Here is a 17,670-nt window from a genome sequence, read left to right as displayed (position 1 = left end):
CAGAAGAAGAGGGATTTTACTCTGGGTTGGAAGTGGGGAGGGCCAGAAACCCAAGATGGGTGATCAAGGAAGAGACTGAGAGCATAGCACCTGTCAGAACACACCTCTCTATACACGAGACATAACATACCAAAAATGAAATTAGGGGAACAATATCATGACAACAGTATCAAGAAGAATATAATATTTAAAAGTAAATTTAACAGAAGAAATGCAAAACTTGCATTCTGGAAGCTATAAATCACCGGTAAAAGAAATGCAGGGGCAGGGCTGGGTGGTCCTTCACGGATCAATTTTAATCTGAGAAAAGGGTGATTGGGTGGGAGAGAAAGAGAAAATCAAGAGAGATGCTCTGGGTACCAAGTGGGACTCCTACTCAGTACCATGAACATGAACATAAGGTATCAGGACAGAACAGTCATACACAAATGCACCGATTTCCCTTCACAAGCATAGCACCTGGGCCCCTGGCAGGAGCTTGATAAATTTCAGACTCAGGGTCCAAAAGGCATAGTGATGTTATGGAAACAGGACGGAGTATTCTTAACTAACCTGCCAGGATATTTAAGAGTCTTCAGGAACCAAACACAGCCTGATCAAGTCAGACCTGCGCTTAAGGACCCAGGTAGAGAGTTGAATTTCATGGAAGGGGAAAGCCAGATGATGGACAGTTGTCTCATCCTCCCTGACCCTTTCTGGTTAGCCGTCCCTCAGCTGGCAAATCACACTAGAGCTCTGAGCATCTCATTAGCAAAGTCAGGATAATGCTGTCATTCTGCAATGCAAAAATGCCATCAAAAACATATTGTAGGGGCACCTGGGTGGCTCAGTGGGTTAAAGCCTCTGCCTTTGGCTCTGGTCATGATCTCAGGATCCTGGGATCCAGCCCCACATCAAGCTCTTTGCTCGGCGGGGAGCCTGCTTCCCTCTTCTCTCTGCCTGCCTCTCTGCCTACTTGTGATCTCTCTGTCAAATAAATAAATAAAATCTTAAAAAAAAAAATATTGTGGGGGCGCCTGGGTGGCTCAGTGGGTTAAAGCCTCTGCCTTCAGCTCCGATCATGATCCCAGAGTCCTGGGATGGACCCCGCATCGGGCTCTCTGCTCAGCAGAGAGCCTGCTTCCCCCCCCCCACCTGCTTCTTTGCCTACTGTGATCTGTCTGTCCAATAAATAAATAAAGTCTTTAAAAAAATCTTTTAAAAATCTTTTAAAAAAATCTTTATAAAAACATATTTTGCTTAAAAAAATATATTGCACTATCTACTTAATATCCACTTTGGGATAAGAATGAAAAAGAAAAGCCTGAGGTGAACAGATTTCTTCAGGTGTCAATTGTAATATATGTCTCTTTTCATGAACATTAAAATCTAGGTTAAGGGTGCCCGTGTGGCTCAGTCACTTAAGCAACAGACTCTTGGTTTTGGCTCAGGTCACAATCTCAGGGTGGAGAAACTGAACCCCAGGACGGGCTCCACGCTCAGCCCGGTCTGCCTGAGATTCTCTCCTCCTTGTCCTCTGCCCCTCCCCCACTTGTGTGTGCACTCTCGCTCTCTCTCTCATAAATAAAGGGGAGAGGCAGGCTGAGAACTGCCTCTAGGCAGGGAGAGGCAGCTGAGAACTGAGGTGTATATTAATAGCTGCTTTATAGGATCCTCATAAAGATGAAATAAGATGCTTGTGTGTGTTCAAGACATTCAGCAAGTAGAAGGAAATGCTAGCAGGAACGTGTTACAGACAGAACTGTGCTCCCCCAAAAGTCATATGTGGAAGCCCTAACCTCCAACATGACTATATTTGGATGTGGGACCTTTAAGGAGGTAATTAAGGTGACGCAAGAGCATAAGAGTGTAGCCCTAATGCAATAGGATTGATATCTTTGTAAGAAAAGGAAGAAGCACCAGGGCTCTCCCCCTCCAGGCCCACAGAAGAATGCGTGCGTTCATGCGGACCCATGAGAAGGCAACTGTCAAAGAGCCCAGAAGAGAGCTCGCCAAGAACCAACCCTGCCGGCACCTTGACCTTGGGACTTCCAGCCCGCAGAACTGTGAGAAAATAAAGATCTGCTGATAAGTCCCCCAGTTTGTGGTATTTCATAACGGCAGCCCAAGCTAACAAAGACCCCACGGGTGTGGCCCCAGCAAAGGACATGGTGTTTAAAACCCTCTAGGAGCACTTTCGGCCTGCACACGCTGGACAGAGTTGGACCCAGCAGAGAGAAAGCAGAGTTTCTCTCTGGGCTGGGGGCTCCCCTCCAGGAAGATCCCACCTTGGCCTGGGAGCAGAGGCCTGGTTAGAGAGGGGCAGGATGGGGCGGGTGCCATGACTGTTCCCCAGAGCTGGGGAGAGCAGAGATTCCCCCTGACTCTCCCCCTGGCCATCGGGACCTCCACCCAGGACCCTGAGGGCAGGAATCAGAAAAAGGGGCACCACCTTCAGTCGCTTAGCCTCTGGGCACTCCGTATCCATCCAGTCTGTGGCCACCTCCCCCATCAGACTCTCGCTCTTGGCCATGTTCCTGTGGGGACAGTTGAAAGGGGGTAGGAGAGAGGAGACAGTGGGGACGTGCACCCTGAAAGGCGGATCGGGGGCAGGGTCAGAGAAGAGCTCCCAGAGGCCAGGTCTGAGTCTGGGTCTGGGTCTGGGTTCTGGGGTCCTGGGTCAGTAGGCACAGGAGACAGGGTCAAGATACAGGGTCCAAAGAGGGGATGTAGGATGAAGTCAAGGTCACAGTGGGGGATAGTCAGAAGTTACGATGGGTGGCAGCCAGGATCTTAAGGTAGAATTGGGCAAGGAGTGGGGTCAGGGTCAGGACAGTGGGCTATGGGATAGATGAAGGTCACAGGCATGCAGCAGGGATTACAGAAGATGACATCAGGAGTCATGAGGATGGAGTTATCCTCACCACAGGTGAGAGATGAAGCCAGGATCAAGGAGGTTGTAGTAGGAATCAGGAGGTCATGAGGTCACAGGAGAGGGGTCAATTCAGAGGTTAGGTCAGGGTGGGGTTGGAGGTCTTGAGGGACACATCAGGGAGCTGGAGGCGAGACCCAGTGCCAAGGTCAGAATGAAGTCAAAGATCAGGGTGAGTTAGAGCCAGAGGCGGTACTTGGGGGCCATAGAGGATAGGGCCACGGGTCAGTAAGAGGTTGAGGTACAGACAGGGATCATCAGGCCCACAAATTTGAGTATCACGGTGAAGTTTGGGAGGCCAGGATCAGGGCAGGGTCACGGTGGGGTCAGGGTCAGGGTTGGGGTCAAGGAAACTGAGATACAGGAAAAGAAGTCAGAGGGTCATGAGTCCAGGGTGGCCCCCAGGGAATCACCGAGTCAGTCAGTTGTTAAGGGGATGAAGCCCTGAGGTCCTGGCTGGAATCTGAAGTTAGGGTCTGCTTGGGATGAGAGGTTAGAGTCAGGGGGCTCAAGGGCTCCCAAGCGGCCCCACAGTCAGGCACGGGGAGCAGCCAGGGTCCTTACTTCATGCCCAGCGCATCTTGGCCCACAGGCTCCCGCCGGCCCTTGTGGCCAGCAGCCACATCCTTGTGGAGCGCGAAGCCCTCGGGGAACCAGAGGGTGCTGTGCTCACGCTTGCGGCGGGCCACCATGACCCCCAGGACGAGGATGACCAGCAGGAAGACCGCGCTCGCAGCCAGCAGGGGAAGCAACGGCACGCTTGGCTCCGGCAGCTCCAGCGGCTCCCCTGGGGGCGGGAAGCAGGGGGGCTCGAGTACAGGCCCGGCCCCCTCCACCCCCGCGGAGCCCCAAGGCCACCCTCCTCACCCACCAGGCCGGGCCTCACCCCGCACGGCCCGCAGCGGGTACGGGAAGTCCAGGCGCTCCACGGCCGACAGCGCTCCCAGGTAGTCGGCCGCGCTCTGGGCGTCCGGGAAGCAGTGGTCATTCTCGGGCGACTGCAGGCACAGCCGGTTGTCGATCTCCAGCATCACCACAGAGCTGCAGGGATGCGAGGGAAGGACAGGCAGGTTCCATGGCGCACCTGCCGTCAGCCAGGCCCGGAGCCCCGACCCCGGGGGGCTCAGAAGAGCCCTCTCCTCTCACCATGTTGTCAGGGCCCACATGCCCCCAGTCTGGCACCGAACCCCACTAACGCCCCGAAACCAGTCTTGTTGTGGCCACCAGGGTCCCCTGACCACAAATCCAGTGGGCACTGTTTTCACGTCAACATCTCTAGTGGATGCCGTCGGCGCACACCCAAGTCTCCAGCTTCTAACAGCTGACAGCCGCCTCTCCTCCAGGAAATGGACCTCAGCAAAGTGGCGACCTCTTCACTTGGGAGGTGACACCCCTTAGGGCAGCCCTCAGCCCAGGACTGGCTGATACAGGGTGTACACAGTGGCCCTCCGGTCTCAAGGGGGCGACTGACTCGGGGTGTTCTTTGCGCTCTAGAGCTCCCTGAGGAATGGCACTGAGGCCAGACGGAGACCTCTTCCTGCCTCATCCTGCTTCCCTCCTTCCCTCTCTCCTGAGAGCGCCCTTCCTTGCAGCACAGACATCTGAATCCCCATCTCAGACTCTCCAAACTCCCTCTCACCTTGAGATGCCATCCTAGCTCTCTGGCTGCTCCCTCTCCTCTTTTGTGAACTGATTTCCCTCAACCAATCCCTGGGTCTCTGTGTCCCCAAGTCATTCTTTTGTCTCCACTTCTGTGAGTCCCTCCCATGGCTTCAACACCCTTTTGTCTTTCTCATCTGTGCCTTCAGCCTTGCCTGTCTCCTGGAGAGGGGGACCTCTACAATACCCCAGACTCCTCAGATTCTGCAAGCCTATGATCCCTGTTTATCACCCTGTGTCCTTTTCTGGGTGAGACACACACCCCTGCCCCCGCTGCCCAGAGACCCTATCACCACACCCAGGGAGCATCCAGGGACCGGTAGGTCAGCCAGACTCCATCCACTCCCCCACGCCCACTGTCCCTGTCAGAGTCCCTACCCTCCATCTCTAGAATCCAGCCCTCCTTGCCAAGGGCCCCTTGCCTGCTCAGAGGCCACACCTCCCTTCTGGCCTCCCTCCCAGGCCACCCTCAGGAAAACTCTGTTTTCCATTTCTAAAAAAAAAAAAAAGGCAAAAACTACACATGCCCTTAACCACTCTGCTCTCCAGAGGACCCTTTCTGGTATTCAGAGGCACTTCTGTCACATCTTGGCAGGGGGGAGGGGGGTGGCACCTGCACATAGTGGGTGGAGGCCAAGCCCGCTCCCAAGACCACCTCCTCCCCAAGCAAACAATGACCCGGCCCCAGATGACAGAGGTGCAGAAGGTGGGACATGCAGGTCACATCACCAAGAAGGCTCCCCAAGATGTTAAGGGAAGTGAAACCCATAAGCCCTGAGGAGCGGGGACCCTCCCCTCCCCGACCAGCACCCTCAAGGGCCCCCGCGGCTCCTCCAGTGCAGCACGCACCCGATCACCTCCGGGGCCAGCTCGCGCCGGTTCCGGGACTCGGAGCCAGGACCCGGCCTATGGTAAGGGAAGACCATGGCCTGGCCGTTCTCGTCCAGGCGGAAGCGCAGCGAGGTGCGCAGGATGCCGCTGAGCCGCTGCAGGAAGTCGGCGCTGGAGCGCAGCAGCTCCTCGGGCGGCAGCAGCACCGTGAGCACCAGCACGCCGCGGGCCAGCAGGGCGGGCACCTCACCCGCACAGTCCAGCCCGTCCCAGCCGCACTCCTCCGTGTTGCAGCCCTGGTCACAGCGGCCATCAGCAAAGTGGTCTGCACAGTACTTCTCGTACACGGGACTGGGGGAAGAGAGGAGTGCGGTCAGAATCGTCCAACACCCCCGCACAGCCCCAGAGAGGACCCAGACTCCAGAGACACAAGGGGTACAGACGGTAAGAGCAGAGAGGGCTCGAATGTATCAGACAGGTGTCAGGCCTTCTGCAAACCCAGCCGTTCCTTCTTCAGTAACTAGTAGCAAATAACTATGGACAGATGCCTGCTGTAGGCATCCAGAAATATGCCCGCCCAGGGACAGCAGGCATTCCAGTGGGCAGAGACAGGCATTGAAAGAGATGAATGAGCAGCAGAATACAGAGCATTTCAATTACACATCAGAAAAAGCTGAATATAAACACACACATATGCAGGATACTATGGGAATTAAAGGCTAACGAGGAAAATAAAGCAGGGGAAGTATTGGAGGTGGCCAGGGAGGAGCTCACTGAGAAGGGACTGCTGTTGGAGTGAAGGCTTGAAGGAGGTGAGGAAGGAGCCATGTAGCTTCCTGAGGGCAGAGGATTCCTGGCAGAGGGAACAGCCAGTGCAGTGCAAAGACCCTGAGGTGCAAACAAGCCTAAGGTATCTGAGAAATGGCAGAGGCCAGGGTGTCTGGAGCACAGTGAGTGAGGAGGAAAGTCAGGGTAATAAAGACAGGGAGATAAAAGTGAGGGAAGCGTTCTAGGCAGACAGAGGGACAAAAGAGGCAGAGCAGAGGGATGGACAGATGAGGTCCAAGAATGGACCAGAAGAGGTGTAGACAGGGACACCTGAGTGACAGTCAAGCATCTGCCTTCAGCTCAGGTTATGATCTCAGGGGCCTGGGATCAAGTCCCCCATCAGGCCACTGGCTCATCAGGGAGTCTGCTTCTCCCTCTGCCCCTCCCCTCACCCAGCTTCCGCGCATGCTCTCCCTTCTCTTAAATGAATGGATAAAATCTTTAAAAATCTTTAAAAAAAATAAAAAAAAAAGAAGTAGACAGACATTTGGGTGTGCTGAGGGACGAAAGGAATTCACGGATGGACAGAACAAAGTCCAAAGATGGACAAACAGGACAGGGGGAGAGGCAGATGGAGTGCGCAGGTAGAAAGAAAGACACAACACGGACAGGTCATGTCGTGTGTGGTCGGAGGGACAAAGAGCAGTGGCACATGGGTGGGCAGATGAGCCGCACAGACAGACCAACAGCACTCAGACGGGCAGACAGGGTCCACGAGGAAACTGAGGGCGAAGGAGTGGACATCCTACAGACAGTCTAAAGATGGACTGACATTAAGCCAGCGAAGCAGCAGAGAGAGAGGCAGGGCCCACAGATGCGCAGGTGGGGCCGACGGACGGAGAAGACACAAACCGGCGAGCGGTCGAACAGACCGGTCCGAGGGACGACGGACAGACAGACGGAGGGGCTCACTTGCAGGTGCGCTCGCGGCCGCCGGCGCGGCAATCGAAGTTGTCGTAGAGGCAGGCGGGCGAGCTGCAGGCGGGGTCGCAGCGGCTGTTGTTGAAGAGGCGCCAGCACTGCAGCGCCGCGCACTGCCGCCAGGGGTCGCCCACGCTCAGCGAGCAGTCGCCGCCGTCCCAGCCGCAGCCCGGGCTGTTGCACTCGCGGTCGCAGCGCTTGTCCCCGCTCTTGGCCTCGCAGGCGGCGCTCGGGCACAGGGGCTCCTCCGGGGCCTCGGGCGCCGCCGTGGGCGCCTCGCACCTTGGTCCGGCCCAGCCCGGCGCGCACGCGCAGCGGAAGAAGGGTGCGAGCGGCGCGGGGCGGCAGGAGCCCCCGTGGAGGCACGGGGAGGGCACGCAGCTGGCGTTGGCGGCCCCCGGAGGCGACCCCCGCGCGCTCCGGCAGGCGGGCCCCGATAGTCCTGGGGGACAGGCGCAGCGCGGCCCACGGACCGTCTGCTGGCACGGGACGCCCGCCGGGCACTGCAGCTCCCGGCAGGTGCGCGCCACCCGCTCGCAACGCGGGCCCCAAAACGGCTGGGGAAAGAGAGGGAGCGAGGGATTTGGAAAGGTGGAGAAGAGAGAAAGGACGATAGGGTCAAGGCTTCGGAAGATTAAGCCTCCAATCTCCCCAGGTCCCGCCCAACCTCACCCCTAGCAGAGAAGCCCCTCCTTCCCCCCCGGAGGCCATGCCTCCGAACTTGTGCCTCCCCGCAACACACACACACACACACAGTCTCTCTCTCTCTCTCTCTCTCTCTCTCTCTCTCTCTCGGTATTTTCAGTATTTCTCAGGAACCCCCTTCCCTTCCACCTCTCCTCCCCTAAAGCCACGCCCTCCAAAAAGGCCATGCTCCCCCTCCTCTCCCAGAGACAGGGGAGGTGACCTACCGGAGTGCAATGACAGGTAAATGTCAGCACACCCCCAGGGCCTGGGCTGGGACGGCACTGGCCTCCATGCTGGCAGGGCTGGGACTCGCAGGGAGACAGGGCAGTCTGACATCGGGGACCTAGACAAGCAGGAGCTGGCGGGTCAGCCACAGGGTAGGAACACAGGCAGGGTCCCAGGGCAGCCGCCTCGGATGCTTACCTGTGAAGCCTGGATGGCAGATGCAGCGGAAGCCCCCACCTGGGTCCTGCAGACAATCCCGAGTGTGTGCATCGTGGCAGGCACCCGGGTGACACTCATTGATGTCTGCCTCACAGCGCAAACCAGTGTACCCGGGGGGGCAGCTGCAGCGGAAGCCCCCCACCAGGTCCACGCAGGTACCATTGTGCAGGCACCGGGGGCCCTGGTCCAGGGGTGGGCCTGGGCCACAGTCGTCCTCATTAATCTCACAGAGCACACCTTGGGGAGGGGAGGATGGGGGGGAAGTCAGGAGGGGACAGAGACCTAGCCTCCCATCCTGTCCCCCAACCCTGGCCCTGGCATACCCAGTGTTCCTGGGGGGCAGGAGCAAAGATAACGGGCCACAAGGTCGATGCAGAAGCCCCCGTGCTGGCAGGGCTGGGAGGCACACTCATCCACATCATCCTCACAGCTGTCCCCTGTGTAGCCAGCTGGACACTGCAGCGATGTGAGACAGGGACCTCTAAGCCCAGAGGGACACAGATACTCCCCAGAAAGACACAGAGATCACAGAACAAGAGGACCTACAGTCTCATCCAACACAGAGAGCCATGCCCCGTGTACAGAAACACACACACACACACACAGTACAAGGAAACACACCCAGTCACAGAGGGTTAGAGACACAGCCAGTGCAGAAGGACACACACACACAAATGCACAGGATAGACACACAGGAGAAACATCCAGATGTACCCAAGACACATACAACCAGAGATGCACTGGGACACCAGCATGTGCATTCACACCCAAAGGGCAGGGTATATGGAGGAATACAGAGATACATCTAGAAAACAACCAAAGACAGAGGCACACCCAGACAGACAGAAAGTCTCTCAGATCAACCAAGAAATACACCCACAAGATTATACCCAAAGACACAAAAGCAAAAACCAGACATGCAACACACCCACACCAGGTCACAGACACACAGCATGACTAGCTCCCCTCTCCCCAAGTCTGGGTGCCCCTTACCTCACACACATAACCCCCCATGTAGCCTCGGCAGGTGCCCCCATGCTGGCAGGGCTGGCCCGAGCAGGGGTCCACCTCCTGCTCACAGTGGCTGCCCGTGCGGCCTTTTGGGCACACGCAGTAGTGGGAATTGTCCTTGTCCACGCACTGCCCACCTGTCTGACACAGCTCTTCCAGCCGCACCCCTGTGCAGAGGAGAGCAGGGTCAATCACATATTTGCTCCTTCCTGACTGCATCGCTCACAGCATCACCAAACACCCCTGCTGGCATCAATCACCAGGGTCTCACACACACCCCACTGGGTTGTCAGCCCTCCAAAATGGCACGGTCTCAGACACTGTCACACAAACACATATCCACACCTTTGCTGTCCACCCTAGCTCAGTCACACACAGCTACCTCATCCCTGCTACGATGTCATCCCAGCTACCTCATGGTGACAGAGGCATCCACCATCCTGGCATGGCCAGCTGCCCCACATTACACATCCACAAAAACTCAGCCACACACCCCATCCCGCCCATACGCTCTGCCATAGCTTTGCTGGGCTCTCGTTAGCAAGAAGTATGTGCACACACACCCTCCGGAGCCCCACATCCCGCCTCTGTGCTCCCCCTCACCCATCTGGGCTGCGGCCTCCCTGCAGGGCAGACTCCGGATGTCACAGAGGCGGCCGCTCCACCCCGGGGGGCAAAGGCAGTAGAAGGTGGCCCCGGTCCGGGCACAGCGACCCCCGTTCTGACAGGGCGCGCGGCTGCACCAGTCTACCAGCGTCTGGAGGGGAAGCTGTCAGCGTCAGCGCTCAAGGACCCCCGAGGAGCCGCACCCCAGCTTCTCCAGGGTCCCAGGCAGGCCCCTACCCTAGACCAGCCCTCCAAATTCCTCCCGCAGGCCCCCGGTGACGCCGCCCACCTGGCACTGCGCGCCAGTGAAGCCCTCTGGGCAGGTGCAGCGGAAGCCAGGGTGGGCAGCACTGCAGACGCCCCCATGCAGACAGGGCCGAGAGAGGCAGGGGTCAGCCTCGTGCTGGCAGTGTGCGCCCGTGTAGCCCGGACGGCACTGGCAGCTGAACGAGTTCACGCCATCCACGCAGGTCCCACCGTGGAAGCAGGAGCTGGAGGGGAAGTGAGGAATGGGTCAGGCTCCGCCCCCATGCAGGCCCCGCCCCCATGCAGGCCCCGCCTTCCTGGCCCCTCCCCGCACCAAAAGGGCACTCTTCTGTGACCACCCCCACCCACAAGAAGCTGCAGCCCTAGCAGAGGTCCTGCCCCTTCCTGCCCCTTAGCCCCAACTTACCAAGTACTTCAGAGCTACGGTGGGAGCCATGTGGAGGCCCCGCCCTGACCTGGCCTCGCTCGTTCCGGACCAGAGTCCCTAAGTTGACCTCCAAACAGATGCCCTAACCCTAACCCTTCCCGGACACTGCTCATCACAGATCAGAGCTGTGAGGTGCGTGCCAAGCCAAGAACCCTCTTCTTGTCCCCACCCCTTCTCATGTTCCAAACCCTATCCCATGCTAGGGTCCCCAAGCTCCTAGTAGGGACCCCACGCACCTGGGGCTGCAGTCTGGTAGATCCTGCTCGCAGTGGAAACCGCCATAACCAGGTGGACAGGTGCAGGTAAAGGAGGCCACGTGGTCAGTGCATGTGCCTGGGCCACAGGGGCTGCTCAGACACTCGTCCACATCTCGGGCACAGCGGGGACCAGCGAAACCAGGAAGGCAGGAGCAGGAAAAGGAGCCCAGGCCATCCTGACAGGAGCCACCATTCAGGCAGGGGTCTAAGGTCCAAAGAGAGAAGCCCTGGTCATACACTTCGCCCTCCATCAGCTCAACCTGACCCAGCCATGCCTTTCATAGAGGGAACTCAAGAGGAAACCAGGCTTAACTGGGAGGGGCACATTTGGTCAGAGGGATCAAATTCCGTCCCCTCTGTGGCCTCATCCCCTCCCTTATCTGGAAGCCTCACCTATGTGCAAGGAAGAGAGAGATGGGGGAGCCAAAAGGTCCCTTTGAGCTGCCAAGCACATGCTGCTGGATGTGTCTATTCAATTCCTGGGCACAGCACTGAAGGCCTCCAGACCTGTGCTAGCCAGTAGAGTGGTCATTGGCCTCGTGTATCTAGTAAGCCCTTGATATGTGGCTGGCCCAAATTGGGATGGGCTATAAGAGTCGAATAAACACTAGATTTCTGATTTTGAAGACTTCATATGAAAACAAAAATGAATGTAAAAGAGCTCAATAATTTGATATTGATTACATGTTAAAATAACACTTTAAATGTTTAAATAAAATATTTATTTATTATTTATTGATATTATTTATTTATATATTTATTTATTATATTAATATTCTTAATATTAAATTTAACATCTTTTTTTTTTTTTTACTTTTTCAATGTGGCAACTAGAAAAATTTTATGTGTATATGTGGCTTACGTTACTGGCCTCTCAGACAGTGCTCCTGGAGCACTCACTCGGGGTCTATCATGTCATACTTTCCACATAACGTTAATTTGCTTGTTGCCAGAGGCAGCCTACAGGCTTCAGACAGACCTGTGCTCAGATCCCACCTCATCCCTCTCCCTTCGTGACCTTGGGCAAGCCACCTAACCTCTTTGGGACCTCAGTTTTCAAGAATAAAATGGGGAAAGTGAGAGAAGAGTGAACAAGAAAGCTCAGTGCTGAGCACATAGTATGGGCTTGAGGAATGTGCTCACTAGAGCAGCTCCTCCCTCCCCCCCCGGGGTCTCCCCTGAACTCACTGGGGTCACAGTCATCGATGTCCTGGTCACAGGAAGGCCCACTATACCCCCTGTGGCAGGTACAGCTGAAACTCCCCTCCAAGTTGGTGCAGGTACCATGGGAGCCACAGGGGGAGGGCCCAGCACACTCGTCCACATCCTGCTGGCATCGTGGGCCTAGGGATGAGGAGCAAGGTAACATCCAGGGTTAGAGGGGGCAGGGCAGGGCCTGAGAGTACCTGGCCCTCAGGAAGAACGGGAAGGCTGAGGGGGTGAATACAAGAACAAGCTTTGTGGTCATTTGCCTCTGGCTGTTTTGCACATGCTGTTCCTAAACTGCCTTTGCCTTATGTCAGTGGGTAGTGAAGGCTTTCTGATTGAGGTCTGCCCCTCCAGGGAGCTGTCCCCAAACCCTCCGCCTGAATCCTAGCTTCCCCACTCCCGTATCCCTTCATCTTCTCCAGAACCGACCACATGGTTGCAAGTGTCTGTGTTCAGCTTGGTCCCTTCCTAAAAAGAAGCCCCCTCAAAAAACAGGGCCAAGGACATGTTTCCCTCTGGGTCCCCAGCACCACCCACTATGCAGCAGGGGTGCAGAGGAGGTGAAGGAAAAGAGGAGGAGGAGAAAGAAGCAGGTGATGTACCTTGCCAGCCAGGGGGGCAGGAGCAGACAGGCAGCTGGCCAGGGACAGACTCGCAGTGGCCCCCGTGCTCACAGGGGTTCGGGGCACAGGGGGACAGCAGCTCACACTGATGACCTGTGGCGGGCAGGCAGAGTGAGATAGTCTTGACAGATTCCTTTTCCCCATCTCCTTCCAGGGTCCCCACCTTGTTACCCACCTCCAAATCTCCCAGGGAGGATAGGGGAGGAAAAGGGGAAAAAAGCCAAATGCAGAGGAGGGGGAATGGAGCAGAAAGGAAATGAGCAGGAAGAAGTGGGGAGGGCGAGCCTGGGGTGGGAACATGGGGACACACACCCTGTACACCAGGGGGACAGGCACAGCGGAAGCCCATTCCATCACTGGTGCAGGTGCCACCAGACCGGCAGGGCTGGGATTCACAGGCATCTCGAGCCAGGCTCTGGCTGCATCGGGGACCACTCCAGCCAGGCTCACACACACAGCGGAACCTGGAGAAGAAGGCAGTCAGGGCATGCCCATGGGCAGGGACACAGCAAGGGTTCAGGAGTTGGGGAGAGTCCTCACCCTCCGGGCGCATCGTGGCAGACACCATGACTGCAAGGATCCTGGGCACAGGGATGGCTCGCGGGAAGGCAGAGTGGGGGCAGAGAGCCAGGAGGGCAGAGGCAGCGGAAGCCATTTTCCCCATCCACACAGGAGCCTCCGTCACCGCACGGACTGGACGCACACTCGTTGATCTCCACGTTGCAAAGGGGCCCTGGAGAGCACGAAGGCAACCTCATCCCAGGACAAGGACGATGGTGCCAACAGGGAAAGGCAACCTTGCCTCATTTAGCATGGCCACACCCTCGAGCAAGACCAATCTCACCTTCATAACACACCAGCTCTTGTACAGATTAAGACAGCCAGCGCCTCAACCCAGAACTGCCCCCAGATCATACTTGTCCCCAGACTTCCATGAAATCACCTTCATTTTCACCAAGGATTACTTTGGCCCTATGCAGAAACACGATACCTGAGACTGGACCCTCATCTGTGTTCCAGGATAACCTTGAGCTGATATGGGGACAACCTCAGTCCAGTGGGAGAGAGCACAACCTCAGGGCTAAGTGTGGACAATCTCATTGGACAAGCAAATGCAAAGAGAGGGGCAAACTCAACTAAGAACAGAGTACTTTCATCCTCACCCTCTCAGCCTATAAAGACCCTGTTCCCATGGCAGCCACCTGCCCACCTGTAAAGCCAGGCTGGCAGACACAGTCATAGCGGTTGATGCCATCGCGGCAGACTCCAAAGGTGCAGGGGTTGCTGGCACAATCATCAATGTTCACCTCGCAGTTCACTCCTGGGGAGGGGCAACACGGCCACCACTGAGTCCCGCCAGGGGCACCATTCCCAAAGCCTCTGTGCCCTTCCTGCCCCAACCCGGCCTCCAGCCCCACCTGTGGTGCCAGGAGGGCAGCGGCAGAGATATTTGTCCACCAAGTCTAGACATTTGCCTCCGTGGCGGCAGGGCTGGCTGCGGCACTCGTCCACCTGGCTCTCACAGCGTGTGCCTGTGTATCCCGGGGCGCAGGCGCACGAGAAGCTGGCAATGCCGTCCACACAACGCCCATGGTGGCACGGGTCCGGGGAGCAGTCATCCACGTTGCGCTCACACAGCGTGCCCTCAAAGCCTGGAGGACCAGAGGGTCAGGCTCCACCCACCTGCCAAGGTTCTGCCCGCAGCCGTGGCCCCGGACCAATCCTCGCCCAGCTCTACCTCAGGCCCTGCCCATCTAGCCAACAGGAGGTGGGCTCTATTCAGGCCCCGCCCCTTAACTCCCTCTAGCCACAAGTTCCAAGACTTGCCCACCCCTGGCCAAGACACTTGCACAGATAAATCTCATCCCCAACCGCAACCTCTCCTCCAGTCTTTACCCTATCAGCCCTGTTCCGCCTCATTTCCCTCTCTGGACTGGAAATAGGGACACATGGGAAGTGCCTGGGTGTAGAGGGATTTGGACACTCCCCCTCTACCAAAGTGCACCCCTTCTCTGGCAGACCCATTGACCCCACTCCTAGCCTTACCACTGCTTACGTCCATCATTGGCTCCACCCCCTGGCTCTGTCATTGGCTCTCTCGAGTCCTGCCTTGCTGTAGCCCTGCCCCCAAATTGTCCAAGACTGTTATTTGCCTTGGCCCCCCTTTGTCCACCCCCAGACTCTTGCTGGCCTGTCATTGGCCCTCTCTCACCCTCTGCGCAGCGGCATTCATAGCCATCAGGCTGGTCCACACACTTGGCTCCATTCCGGCAGGGTGTGCTCGCGCACTCATCCACATCCAGCTGACACATGGCCCCACTGAAGCCTTAGGGTGGGAAGTGGGATGGGCAGAGGTCCAGATAGGGTCAGAGAAGTCACCCCTTGCCAGCCCTGCCTTGTTTGGGTGGGATGAGTGGGATGATCATTTACTTAGTTTTTAATGTGCGTGTGTTTTGTCTGTTTTTTAAATAGGCTCCATGCCCAGCGTGGAGCCCAACGGAGGGCTTGAACTCAACCCCGAGACCAAGACCTGAGCTGAGATCAAGAATCAGGTTTAGGGCGCCTGGGTGGCTCAGTGGGTTGAGCCGCTGCCTTCGGCTCGGGTCATGATCTCAGGGTCCTGGGATCGAGGCCCGCATCGGGCTCTCTGCTCAGCGGGGAGCCTGCTTCCTCCTCTCTCTCTGCCTGCCTCTATGCCTGCTTGTGATCTCTCTCTGTCAAATAAATAAATAAAATCTTTAAAAAAAAAAAAGAATCAGGTTTAACCCGACAGAGTCCCCCAGGCACCCCAACTTGGTTTTAAATTAATTTCAAGGTTTTTCATAGCACGTGGTTTCTGTTATGAAAGTTATCCACTAACATGGTCTTAGAGGGCTCCCCTAGAGCCTTTGCCTCTGCAGGGACCTGTCTTCTTCAGGCTCCCTGGCCCAGGGTCCTCACCCGAGGGGCAGGTGCAGCTGAAGCCGTTGACTCTGTCCTTGCAGACCCCACCATTGACACACGGGCTGCTCTGACACTCATCCATGTCCACCTCACAATAGGTGCCTGTAAAGCCTGGGGAGTGAGGGAGGGGGATTAGGGCAGTGCGGGTTAGCTTCTGGTCTAAAGGGAGAGCACATGGGAAGGTAATCCCTTTCCTACCCGAAGACGGTTCCTCTGAGCCTTGCTTGGCCTTCCCCATCCCCACCCCCCAGGGCCAATCCCAGATTCAGCTTTTGACCTCTTGATGGACCTCACCCAACTGTGGATCCCAACGGCCAAAGCTTATGAGCCTCCCTATGGGCCTTCCCTTCAGACCACTCTCTTCCCTCTGCAGTCCTCACACTCTACCGGGTCCTCGGGTACCAGGCCCAGCACCCACGTAACCTTGGGCCCAGCCTCCATCGCATCTCAGGGTTAGTGCAAGACTGTCTGCAGGCTCCACCTTGACCCACTCCAGCTCCGGGTCCAGCCCTCATATCATCTCCCGCCCCACAGTGGGTCCTAAAGCACAGACTCCAGTCCCAGCCCAGCGGAGGTTCTACAGACTCCCTTTGACCGTGGCCCCAGCCATGCACAAAGCTGCTACTCTGGCCCAGCCTCCACCTCATCTCAGGGTTCCATTCCAGACAGTTTCACCAGGAAAGGGGGAGGGAGGTGTCGTGACCTGCAGGCTTCCCTTGCCATGCCCCCAGCCTCAGGCTCCGCCCTGGCCACACCCGCCACGCACCTGCCATGCAGATGCAGGTGAACTGGCCTATTCGATCAAGGCATGTGGCCTGGTTGCGGCAGGGCCCGGATAGGCACTCGTTGACATCAGTCTCACAGCGCGGGCCAGTGTAGCCACGGCCACACTGGCACAGGAAGGAGCCCTGTGTGTTCACGCACCGGCCGAGGTGTTCACATGGGTTGGCGCCTGCAGGAGGAAGCAAGGCCAGTGTGAGTGTGGGTGGCTAAGGACCCACCTCTCCCCTCCCTCCCAACCCTCAGACAACACACCCCCCCTCACCAATAGAGCACTCATCCACATCCTGGTCACACGCCCCGCCGGTGAAGCCTGGTGGACAGGTGCAGATGGCCCGGCCATTCACGGGGTTCGTGTCGCAGATAGCATCCTCGTGACAGGGGTTGCTGACGCAGGCGTCATCCAGGTGACATAGAAGCCCTGGAAGACGTTAGGCAGAGTTCGGGAGGGACCCTCCAGCTCTGCCAAAGGTCTCACATCCGCCACATACTGTTTTGTGTTTTGTTTCTATCAACGGGCAGTGTATTTAGGAGCTATTTTCCCCAATTGTTTATTATAAAAATTTTCAAATGTACAGCAAGGTTGATTCACACGCCCACCACCTAGATTCAACTCTCATAAGCTTTATGTTGTTGTTGTTGTATTTCGGAACTACTCGAAAATGAGTTGGAAACATCCACACACTGTTTTAAAATATGTTGACTCCTTTTCTAATTACATACTCTCAAGTCTTTGCCTCTGCGGTATCTTCTGCCTGACTCGCCCTGTCCTCCATATCCAAGTCCCCCTCCCAAACACCTTCCCTGACCCTGGCCGCTTGCAAAGGTCCCATCTCTTTCTCAGTCACAGGTAGCTCTCTATTCCCATGGCTCCTGCCCTGGACTGTGGGCCAACATCTCCTTAGACCCCTCCCAGGCTCACCCTGCACCCCAAATCATTCCAATACTCAAGTCAGACTCCATCCCTGCTCTCACTATAGAACCATCAATGGCTCCCTGCTCCCTATAAGGAAAACAGCCACTCACCAGTCTTGCCCATGGGACAGGCACAGTAGAATGAGGCCACACGGTCATGGCAGGTGGCCCCATGGAAGCACACAGCCGTGGCACAGTCATCGATATTCTGACTGCAGCTCTCGCCGGTCCAGCCATTGACACACACACAGCTGTGGCCACCCAGAGTGTTGAAGCAGGTGCCCCCATTGTGGCAAGCGTTGGGCTGCAGCTGACATTCATCCACATCCTCCGTGCAGAATTGGCCTGTGG

General features: G+C 56.8%; 1 protein-coding gene across 1 annotated transcript in view; it reads right to left on the bottom strand.

The window, feature by feature from the left end:
- The window catches only part of NOTCH3 (notch receptor 3), a 33,498-nt gene that overhangs the window by 8,638 nt on the left and 7,190 nt on the right, over positions 1-17,670 (bottom strand). The window contains exons 6-28 of the mRNA XM_082707503.1: positions 17,431-17,664; positions 16,670-16,825; positions 16,391-16,576; positions 15,622-15,735; positions 14,894-15,007; positions 14,100-14,333; positions 13,892-14,002; positions 13,222-13,414; positions 12,994-13,145; positions 12,661-12,774; positions 12,038-12,193; positions 10,829-11,054; positions 10,188-10,389; positions 9,896-10,049; positions 9,275-9,459; positions 8,605-8,737; positions 8,261-8,518; positions 8,062-8,180; positions 7,142-7,707; positions 5,420-5,752; positions 3,798-3,952; positions 3,476-3,698; positions 2,432-2,516 (exon numbers count right to left, since the gene is read on the bottom strand). Coding sequence (XP_082563629.1) covers positions 2,432-2,516; positions 3,476-3,698; positions 3,798-3,952; positions 5,420-5,752; positions 7,142-7,707; positions 8,062-8,180; positions 8,261-8,518; positions 8,605-8,737; positions 9,275-9,459; positions 9,896-10,049; positions 10,188-10,389; positions 10,829-11,054; positions 12,038-12,193; positions 12,661-12,774; positions 12,994-13,145; positions 13,222-13,414; positions 13,892-14,002; positions 14,100-14,333; positions 14,894-15,007; positions 15,622-15,735; positions 16,391-16,576; positions 16,670-16,825; positions 17,431-17,664 — 4,403 coding nt within the window. The remainder of the gene's footprint in view (positions 1-2,431; positions 2,517-3,475; positions 3,699-3,797; positions 3,953-5,419; positions 5,753-7,141; positions 7,708-8,061; positions 8,181-8,260; positions 8,519-8,604; positions 8,738-9,274; positions 9,460-9,895; positions 10,050-10,187; positions 10,390-10,828; positions 11,055-12,037; positions 12,194-12,660; positions 12,775-12,993; positions 13,146-13,221; positions 13,415-13,891; positions 14,003-14,099; positions 14,334-14,893; positions 15,008-15,621; positions 15,736-16,390; positions 16,577-16,669; positions 16,826-17,430; positions 17,665-17,670) is intronic.

This window comes from Mustela nivalis (genome assembly GCF_964662115.1).
Source record: "Mustela nivalis genome assembly, chromosome: 1".
Lineage (NCBI taxonomy): Eukaryota > Metazoa > Chordata > Mammalia > Carnivora > Mustelidae > Mustela > Mustela nivalis.
This window is presented reverse-complemented; position numbering and strand designations above follow the sequence as displayed.